The sequence below is a fragment of the Haliotis cracherodii genome, unplaced genomic scaffold, assembly GCF_022045235.1.
Source record: "Haliotis cracherodii isolate W230 unplaced genomic scaffold, xgHalCrac1.p SCAF_17, whole genome shotgun sequence".
Classification (NCBI taxonomy): domain Eukaryota; kingdom Metazoa; phylum Mollusca; class Gastropoda; order Lepetellida; family Haliotidae; genus Haliotis; species Haliotis cracherodii.
The window spans coordinates 18,554,486-18,565,958 of record NW_027266272.1 but is presented as its reverse complement, the minus strand read 5'-3'; the positions used below and the strand labels follow the sequence as shown (position 1 = coordinate 18,565,958).

Genomic DNA, 11,473 nt, shown 5'->3' with positions numbered 1-11,473 from the left:
ACGCTTTTAAACTAACTATAGGTTATACCCACCTATAGGCGATGTGTAACCAATGTTTATAATGTAATATTATGTATAGACATATCTGTGATAATCTAGTTGTTTTACTGTCCGTTACAGGCATGTATTAATGGTCTAAATGTATCTATTATTGTATACCTTGTTATTTATTAGTGTATCACTTAATTGATGACTAACGGGATCGGGTGGTCAGGCTCGCTGACTTGGTTGATGCATGTCATCGATCCAAGTTGCGTGGATGGATGTTCATGATGTCAATCACTGTATTGTCTTGTCCAGACTCGATTATTTACAGACCGCCGTCATACAGCTGGAATATTGCTGAGGGAGGCGTTAAACAACAAACAAATAAAACTTTATTGATGAAAGACTACCGATGTAACATTAAATTTTAACTCACTCACTTTCTGAAATATCGACCCAGGTTCTTGTTCGGCGATATATGTCAGGTATTCGGATATTGGAAAACGTCAACCTTCAAGGACGTGTCATAAGTCCTGTACTTTTGAACATTATGATAAATGATTTTTTCAATGACCTCCCCATTGATGACATAGATGGATATTGCTGAATGCGGCTTAAATCAGTGTTCACATCCGTGTGACGTCATCACGTAAGATGTTTACTTGGGACGCACGGGTGGCCTAGTGGTCTAAGGAACAGATTGTACATATGTCATGTATAGGCATAGTCTGGACCAGACAAACCTGTGGTTGATACCATGAACAACGTCTAAAGTCGTTGGGTTATGCCACACATTGACCTAAGTGAGTGAATGAGGTTTTACGCCGCTTTAGCAATATTCCAGCAACATCACGGCGGGGGACACCAAAAATAGGCTTCACACATTGTACCCATGTAGGGAATTGAAACCGGGTCTTTGGCGTGACGAGCGAACGCTTTAACCACTAGGCTACCCGACCGCCCCGGAAGTCACACATCCCGATCCATTTTGTCGCCTCTTACAAGTAAAGATTACTTGGAACCATTTTTCTTTACCCCGGAATCCTCATAGGGGTGAGTCACAACAGAAACAGACGTTGGTAAAACGACTTTATTTACACGAAGATGTTCGTGGCCTAGTGGGAACGATGCAATGTGTAACAGACGCAAGACGAGGTAAATACATGTTGAACTGGTTCCCGTTGTGCCTTCATGGATTACAAAAAGTGACCAAAATGACAACAAAAAACAAGAGTGAGTATAGTTTTCGCAGCTTTTAGCAATATTCCAATCATATCACGGCGGGGGACACCAAAAGGGCTTCACACATTGTCCCCATATGGGAAATCGATCCCGGGTCTTTGGCGTGTCGAGCGAACGCTTTAACCACAGTGCTACCCCACCGCCCACTAAAAATCCAATAAGAAAAGGTTATTCGATGGTGAAATATTAGATACGGTTGTCATACTTTTTGGACCTCAAGTCTGCTGCCTAATAATGTTTTGACAACATGTGTAATTGCTGGTCAAATCCAGTTTTGAACTGTTCACTCTCTTCTGTCCAGTAGTCCGAAAATGCATGGAGGTGGACTTCCTTTCTCCACTTCTTTCACAAGTAGCTTCTGAACAACCAGTTTGTCTATCGGTAGTGGTACAACAGGGCATACGACTGCTTGTAAACTGGGTAACCTTCTACAGAGAAATGCAACGGGTACCAGTGAAACATGAGAAAACAACTTTGACAGAGAGATATAACAATGCGCAATGACGTCGATACAGCTTTGGGGCCTCGTTTCAAGATGGTTGCATTTTGACGCCGCCGTCAGCAATATTCCAGCAGTATCATGGCCCACTATTAACCGATTCTGGGCCAGTCAAACCACTGGTTGTTATAATGAGGAATGTGTTACGAGTATTCTGTAGATTTTATCTGAAAGAAAAATACGATCTACTTTGTTATGAATGAAACGCGGCGCCAATATGCAAATAGTACTCTGCCGGAAATACCCATTTGCGCATACGCATCAAGGGGAGATTTTGTATGAGGGCAGAAGCTGATATCTCGTGGTTTTGCAGAGATCCCTCTGGTGGCCGATTGCCGCCTAAACCAATGAGTTCTCGAGTTATACAGTGGAAACGAGGCTGCCCAAAGAAAATATACTGATGGTAAAAATAAGTGAGCAAGTTTACTTCCGTGTACAATATATTGGATGAATATCAGCAGAAAAAACAGGACGTTTCTCTCTTCGGTGTCGTGGCATTCATCATCGGCCATCATCGGCTATCATCGGGAAACTGTAATGTATGTGCCCTTATTTTATGCCATCAGTATATGAGTATCGCATCAATAATATCAAGATGGTGAAAACGCCAACATATGAGGAGCTAGCTACAATACATAGGTTGGAGGCGTAGCCATGACAACAAACGTTAGTAGTGCCATCTACAAGAGAGTCTGCGATAGGCATGTGTAAACTGGACTATCTGGCTAAACATAACAATTATAACAATGCAGACCGACCCATCAAAGGTCGAGAGTAAGTCAATACTGAGTTGAATAGGTAAATTGCATATGTGTGTAGTTCAACATATCTCTACAACCTTTTGGACAGTTAACGTACGCCGTACACTCATCTTCCGGGGTCAAGGGCATCCACTGGTCTTTTTTTTTTTTTATCAAAGTGTTATTTCCACCCTTGCCACATCAAGCCCACTTTCTTGGGCTAAAAATGATTGTACTATCGCACCTATCGATAGTCCAATCAGAGAACGTTTCACAAAATCAACATCCGCGACTGGTACACATTCGTAGGTCGTATTAAAGTGATTTACCCCTGCCTGTCCTTTGTTGACACGAATATGTCTTTTTCATTAATGGTGTTAGGGATGAAATAGCGAATGTTTTCGTTATCTGATCGATTAGGTCGCCGCCTATGGTAGTCGCCATCCTTGTGAAGCCATGCAAGAAGACAGCGATCTGATTGGATATCGCGTTTTCATTACATGGGGCACAACTCGTGATGACCGCGAGGTGGCGCCATGGTCGAGCCAAGAAAAGTGGCCTTGATGTGGCAAGGGTAGAAACTAGGCTTTGATATAGGCTAGTGGACACGCTTGCCTCGGGAAGATGCCGTACACTAGGTCCTCCTAAATATCGAAACTGGCTGCCTGCTAAACATCTAAACTATAATCAATTTGTACAACAAATCGAGGTTGTATATGCGACCAATCAGGAGTAAAGGGACCTTATGGGTGCCAGGATACAATTGTGATGTGACGTCATAAAGACTTCTGACGTCAACTTACTTCAGTGAAGATCGCCATGTGTGCGGTCACAACATATCTTATTTTTGTCTCGTTTGTTCGCAATGTAACGAAAACATTATTTCAAAACCTTTCAGCATATATGTCTACTACCAATTCATCAGGCATTTTCATAAGACGGAAAATGAGTACAAGCGTTTGATGCCATGTTTCTCTGTAATAAAATGTGAAATGTATTCTTGTGTTCCGAAGATACGGTAGTTTTGAAATATAACGAAAAGTCAAAACAGTTTTTTTTCACCCACAAATCCCTAATCTCATGGATGGTCACATATATTGTTGGAAACAATGAAATAGGTTTAAAGGAAATTCAGAAAATGCCACGTCATCGGAATGAGCAGGGATTCGTGCAGCGACGCTGTCCAATCTCGCTACCGCTAAAACAAAGATCTGACCCATTACGGGTCACGTCAGACCGACCTTGCGCGAACTTTGACCGACCAATGAAATGACAGACAAGAAGTTCATATTAGCCAATCAGAAGGCAACTTACTCGTGCTTTACGGCAACAATTTCAAATTGGCGACTACGCTTCGAAATATATTTTGACAAATTCTCGATAAAAAATTTGAAACCTGAACAAAAAAACATTCTGGAATGGCTAATAGATGGTCTAGATTGTATGGATTCAGTCGTTAAACCCGTAACTATAGTTCGGAATACCCCGTGTTAAAGCTTTCGAGGTTGCAAGATTAGAAATCACATTCCGACTGTCACATTCCGACTGATCTGGTAAGCGACGCTCTGATTGGTCGGATGAAAGGTCGTTCTGACGTGAGCCCTAATGTGATGTCCACAGATCTTTGTTTAGCTGTAGTGAGAACTAAGGTCTGATTTTAATGAGATTGCGACGCTGTCAGCTTTAAGAACGACGGCATTTCAGAATATGATCATGATTGTTCTTTGGCAAGATGGAATACTTGGATCAACAGGAAGACTGTTTCAATTAATACTATGGAGACACATCATACACCCGAATACACCAGTATGGGTTGAATTTCACCCGCACAGCTTAAGTACTATATATGATGCCTTGTAAAATATATTCTTGCTTCTCATGCCCTAATTTTGTTTACATTATTGTTAAGCACAATAAGAAAAAAAACCTTTTTGAACTCTAAGTTCGTTTTCTATCAGATTCCGACTTTTCTGACGTCATGTCTTTCGTAGTGTGTTTAACATGAAGCGGAACCAGGAGGAGTGCTACAGACATGGTTACCATGGCCACGGCCCCGTCGTTCACACCTGGCGCAGGGGGCGGCGTTAAACAAGTCACGTGGTACACGGGAATCAGGTTTACCTGTAATATTCGTAACTTACTTGAGAAATAAACTTTAAAATTTAAAAAAACTTATCCATCCCTACATGGGACACGGGAATATGTGCTTGAGTGAACCTTAAAAGGAAAATCACGATTCATGAACCTAATTATCCAACAGCTGTTGAGACAATCTGACACGTGTTGACAGATACATACAGTGAACGTGCATACTGTGCCTTCCGATCATGCTCTCTACATTCATTGGGACCCTAGCTCCTATACGGTCGAGGTTACGTCAAGGGACTACAAATGTGACGTTCGCGCAAGTTGTTCAGGAACATATACGTGAAACACCAACTGTCAGTTTACATCGAGAGACAAAATAACCTAATGACAGAGAAACGTGTTCCTGGGACATTGAACATGCTACCCGAACACATCCTCAACACGTGTTGGTGTAGACAGGCCGGCCGTTGAGAGGTTGCACGTGTCGCTCGTTACCGTATTTCGTGAGAGTGCCTCCCTCGAGAACCTCAAGGGACTTCAGAATAAGAACCTGCAAGACAGATGACGTGTAGATCGTAAATCAATGTGTTCGTTTGTTGTTGAAATATGGTTCCATTGGGGATGTCACTGTGCTTAACTTACGATTACCCCTCGCGCCAGAGTAATGTCTGGCTCACAGAGGAGCCGACTCGTTATTATCAAAACATAGCGTGAGTATACACACACGTGGTAATGGAAATATAAATTCATGAAGTCTTTGATAGGCATTTAGATTTTTTTGTTTGTTGTTTAACGCCGCACTCGGCAATATTCCAGCTATATGACGGCGGTCTATAAAAAAATTGAGTCTGGACCAGACAATCCAGTGATGGCCCGCCAGTCCAGTACGTCCGCCATATTACAGGTATACCGGCAACATTGTCATACTCATCGTCCAAACAAACAAAAGGTTGACAGCATGAGCAACGGTCCATGTTCGGGTAAGTAGGGCGGTCGGGTAGCCTAGTGGTTAAAGCGTTCGCTCGTCACGCCGAGGGCCCCGAGTTCGATTTCTCACATAGGTCAAGGTATGAAGCCAATTTCTGGTTTCACCCTCCCTAGTATTGTTGGAATATTTCCAAACGTGGCGTAAAACAATACTCACTAAACACTCACTCCGGGAAGATCATAGATTATCAACCAACCTATCTCTATTGTATTCGGCTCCAAACATGATGCACTTGGAGATAGTTGGACAGTTGGTTATGGCACGACAAGCGGAGTAATTACTTACGTTTGCCTCAGTGGTGTGTATCGCATTCTTCATGACGACCCATCTGACGGACTCCGAGCAGGGCGGGTTGGTGAGCGAACCCTTGTATGTGTAGTAACCACCGCTCTGGAGGAGCAAGTCACGAGGGTCAATCGTCACGTTGACCTTACCTGCGACACGAAGTGTAGAAATACCATCAACAGAGCAGAAATACAGTCAACAATGAGGAAATACAATCAACAATGTGGAAATACTACCAACAGTGTGGAAATACAACTCACAAGTGGAAATATAACCAACAGTGTGGAAATACAATCAACAATGTGGAAATACTATCAACATTGTGGAAATACTACCAACAGTGCAGAAATACAATCAACAATGAGGAAATACTACCAACAGTGTGGAAATACGACCAACAGTGTGGAAATACAATCAAGAATGTGGAAATACTACCAACAGTGTGGAAATACTACCAACAGTGCAGAAATACAATCAACAATGAGGAAATACTACCAACAGTGTGGAAATACGACCAACAGTGTGGAAATACAATCAAGAATGTGGAAATACTACTAACAGTGTGGAAATACTACCAACAGTGTGGAAATACTACCAACAATGTGGAAATACTACAAACAATGTGGAATTACCACCAGCAATGTGGAAATACTATCAACAGAGTGGAAATGCTACCAACAATGTTGAAATACTACAAACAATGTGGAAATACTATCAACAGTGTGGAAATACTACCAACAATGTGGAAATACTACCAACAGTGTGACAATATGTGAAACCCATTTCTGGTGTCCCCCGCCGTGATATTGCTGGAATATTGCTAAAAGCGGCGTAAAACCATACCCACTCACTCACCAACAGTGTGGAAATACTACCAACAATGTGGAAATACTACCAACAGTGTGGAAATACTACCAACAATGTGGAAATACTACCAACAATGTGAAAATACTACCAACAATGTGAAAATACTACCAGCAATGTGGAAATACTACCAACAATGTGGAAATACTACCAGCAATGTGGAAATACTACCAACAGTGTGGAAATACATAAGCAGTTTCAAAGACAGGAGTAGCTGTGACAACTCACGCCTGTGACCTTTGTGTATTGAGATCAGGTCAGTCGTATATAAGATCTGACTAGTTACCATCAGTGCCGCCTGCTTGTGTGTTTTGTTTGTTGTTAAATGCCGCACACAGCAATATTCCAGCTATATGACGGCGGTCTGTAAATAATCGAGTCTGGACCAGACAATCCAGTGATTGATATCATCAGCATCGCTCCAGACTCGCTGACTTGGTTGATGCATTTCATCGAAAAAAAGACTTCATGTATTTATATTCCCACTCACGCTATGTTTTGACAATAACGAGTCGGCTTCTCTGTGAGTCAGACATTACTCTAGCGCAGGCGGGGTAATGGTCAGTTGAGCACAGTGACATGCCTAATGGAACCATATTTCGGCGGATAACGGTAACTGGTAATTCCTTGACATTGAGGTTTTATAGTTTGTAGAACTGTCAGACTGGGCGTGAGATAATGCTACTTACGATGTTAAAAATACACTCAACAGTGTAGAAATATAATGAACACGTAGAAATACACTCAACAGTGTAGAAATACTATCAACAGTGTAGAAATACTATCAACAGTTTAAAATACAATCAACAGTTTAGACATACTATCAAGTGTTGTGGATCTGTCAGAGGGGTGACATAATGCTACTTACTCTGCGGGCTGCCAAGCTGTCCTATCCCGTCAATGAGGGTGTTGAGCGCGGCGTTAGTGGACACGTTGTCCTGCTGTTGAGAGGAAGATAGGGACATTAAATTGTGTCCCTCGCCTGATCTATTTGGTGAGTTAGGGTGAGGCGAGGTGAGGTGAGGTGAGGTGAAGTGAAGTACTCGTCCGAACTAATGCCGTTTTTATAGTGCAGGTGTGTCAACCTCGGTTATCCAGTGTACTTAATCTCCATACTATGAATGAAGTATACCATGAACCCTTTCGCTAACCTAACTTCGTTTTTAACCTCGGTTATCCAGTGTACTTAATATCCATTCTATGAATGAAGTATACCATGAACCCCTTCGCTAACATAGCTTCGTTTTTAACCTCGCTTCGTTTTCAGAACATGCCCCCGAGTATAGACACCCAATCAGATTATAGTAAACTACGTTTATAACGAACACGCTTATAACGAACTGACGGATATAACGAACTTTTTGTCCCGACTATTTGCTGTAGTTATGCTGTATATATGCTTATAACGATCTACGGTTATAACGAACTAAAATTAGTGGCCCCGTTGAGTTCGTTATTACCGCAGTTTACTGTGCATTGATAAGCGAAATAACTTTGAGATAAGAAAGATGGGGATGGTCACTTCCAAAACCAAGCATTGGCTGTGAATGGATCCCGGGAAGTTATCTCATGTATCTTATACGATATTATACCAAGGACGATCGAGGATGATCTTGTGTTCTTAAATTCTTGGTAGACACATTTTAATGGATATTGTCTAAGGATTGGTAATGGAAATAGATAATAGTTTGATTTATTTATTGGATACCAACCACATCGGTGGCTTGGTTGACTGCGTGTCATCTCGTTTGATTGCGGACATGAGGTGGGCATTTCCAAATTTGACTCATCAGTGACCGAAATGATGTTGGACGCAATTCTCTATTGCTGTACCATATTTTCGTGTGTCTTTTAAAGTAAACAATTGACTTGCCGATGCACGTGTTTGTGCATGGTGGGGCCGGATACGCTCAGATTATCATGAACACCTTGTATCATCACTATTTGATTGTAATTTATAAACACATGATATAATCGGAATCGTTCAATGAATTCTGCATGCAGCAGAGATTTCTTAAGACTTTTGGGGTTTTGTCGCTTGATTCATTGCTGGCATCACATACATAACGTTTTAGCTTCCGAAATACAGTAATCTACGTTTATAATGATCACGCTTATAACGAAATGACGGATATAACGAACTTACTGTTTTGTCCTATTTGCTGTAGTTATGCTGTTTATATGCTTATAACGAACTACGTTTATAACGAACTAAAATTAGTGGTCCCGTTGAGTTCGTTATAACCGTAGTTTACTGTACAAAGGTTTCAGATGTTAAAAGAGTCGTAACCCAGGTGAACAGGGATTTCGTAGCTGTATTATAAACAAACGTGACAAACATCTTTCCATAATCATAAGAAACTCGGTTAATAGCATAGTCAAATGTACGATTCCGACTCTGTAATGAGCATGCGTGTATGAATCATTATAAAATAATGATGGTACCGGGTGTTCTCATAAAAGCAGAGCGTATCCTGTCCCACCAGTGGCAGCCGAGACAGACACAAAGTCAATTGTCACCTGAACTGCAGTTGAGAGCCTACCTCGAGGATGATCCCGATGACAGCCAGGCCATCATGTCTGTGCACAGCCTCTTGGATGGTGCCATACTTCCTGTTGTAGTGGACCAGATGTAACTGTAACCAGGACGGTGTTACATGTAACCAACAACATACAAACACATGTCACCATACAGGGAATTGTCAGCTTAATGCGCGATGATTTGTTTGTTTGTAGTTTAACGCCGCACTCAGCAATATTCCAGCTATATGACGGCGGTCTGTAAGTAATCGAGTCTGGACAAGACAATTCAGTGATTAATATCATGAGCATCGATCCACGCAATTGGGATCGATGACATGCATCAACAAAGTCAGCGAGCCTGACCATTCGATCCTTTAGTCGCCTTATACGACAAGCATAGTCGCCTTTTACGGCAAGCACGGGTTGCTGAAGACCTATTCTACCCCGGATCTTCGCGGGTCTAATGCGCGATGAAAGCCTTAGCTGCACTTCTCAAAGATGTTACAGGTCTCAGGCGTTTACCATTTCGGTGAAACACAGAAGCACGGGTATGGTGCTGACAATCCTAGAAACATAATCCCAGCGACTCGGGATTCCAACCCACGATCACAGGTTTCTGGTGTGTCCAAGGGACACAACTCTGCACAGCGAAATGCAGCGCCTTAGACGACAGGGCCAGGAGAGGAAGTATAAGGTACTCGTGGTTACCTCCGCCGGCCTGAAGGTCCCGTTGATGTGATGCTCTGAAGGTTCGTGGAAGTGCATAGAAATTAGGGCGAAGTCGTCGCCGTTGGTGAAGGGGAAGTCGTCTGTTACCAGGTCCTCGCTGGAGAACGACAGCGTTGCTCCCTGACCTGCGTTGCGACAGCATTACTTTTTGAAACATGTTCACAGGAAATATGTTTTGCCCAATATCACACACAGACATTTATAGTTCATGAAAGTGACTCAAATAAACTCATGATTTTCGATGATAAAATATTTTCTGGCATTCAATTCGTTCTCTTTTTCCACATAAGATTTGCATGTGAAATGTGCCTTACCTCCACAACTGATTGTATAACCCCAATGCACTACCGAGTGTCCAGGGCTTTGTGTCTCCATACTATTCGGATAAATACCCTGGTTAACCTTCTTACCATGCCTTCTATTTCGTTGTTTCGTGAGCTTATTTAAATTGCACGGCTATTTAAAACATTGTGTTAGAATCAGACTCAAATCGAAGTGACAGGTCCAGGGTATTTCTCGTAATAGTGACTCAATATGGTTTAACGTCGCTTTTAACAATATTCCAGCAATATCACGACAGGGGACACCAGAAATTGGCTTCGCGCATTGCACCCGTGTTAGGAATCGAACCTGGGTCTTCGGCGTGACGAGCGAAGAGTGGAAACTGGACTTTTATAGATGTATGCAACACAAAGAGTAACTTGAGTAGAAGTTATAAAACAATCGTTCCTACTTGAATACCCTGAGCCAGTAACTCGTTATTGTACTCGTACAATATTACAAAATGATACTTGTTTTTTTAGGACAAATAAATTTGTTTCTGTGATTTTTTGACGTTTCATTTTGGGTCAGATGCTTCCATATTGACGGGCGATCTGACTGAATATTGGTCACATAAAGTTTGTTGTCATTTTGTTCGTTAAACATGTCTTCACGCAATATTGTCTGTGGCTATTCCAACAGATACATACAATTTGATGTATTAACTTTTAAAGTGGTGATCCTTAGCAAACCTTGAGTAGTATATATCAGTCATAATCAATGTACCCTGTTAACTATTACGCGTGTTTCAGATAAACTTTGAAATTAAAACAAAATGACAACAAACTTTGACGTTTAATGACGGCTTAACTGACTTGAAGATTCGAAGAACTATATACTAGTATGCATTGACTACGATTTTCAACCTTTACGGAAATGTTACTAGCCCAAATTAAAAGTCACTGGCGCCAACCTCTAAAGTGTTCAGTTAATATTCACTGGTATTAAAAAGAGTTTCTATAACAGTGTCTGTTTGTTTGTTTGCTGTTTAATGCCGCACCCAACCATATTCAAGCTATATCATATGTAAATAATCGAGTCTCGACCAGACTATTCAGGGATTGACATAACGAGCATCACACAATTGGGATACCATGACATGCATCAACCAAGTCAGCGAGCCTGACCACCTGACATCAATGGGGAGGTAATTGAAAAAATCATTTATCATAATGTTGAAAAGTACAGGATTTATGACACGTCCTTGAA

General features: G+C 41.7%; 1 protein-coding gene across 1 annotated transcript in view; it reads right to left on the bottom strand.

The window, feature by feature from the left end:
• Positions 1-1,082: 1,082 nt before the first annotated feature.
• Positions 1,083-11,473, bottom strand: part of LOC139464937 (carbonic anhydrase 2-like) — a 28,732-nt gene continuing 18,341 nt past the window's right edge. Inside the window, exons 4-8 of the mRNA XM_071246541.1 lie at positions 9,923-10,068; positions 9,235-9,327; positions 7,560-7,632; positions 5,828-5,976; positions 1,083-5,104 (exon numbers count right to left, since the gene is read on the bottom strand). Coding sequence (XP_071102642.1) covers positions 4,991-5,104; positions 5,828-5,976; positions 7,560-7,632; positions 9,235-9,327; positions 9,923-10,068 — 575 coding nt within the window. The 3' untranslated portion in view covers positions 1,083-4,990. The remainder of the gene's footprint in view (positions 5,105-5,827; positions 5,977-7,559; positions 7,633-9,234; positions 9,328-9,922; positions 10,069-11,473) is intronic.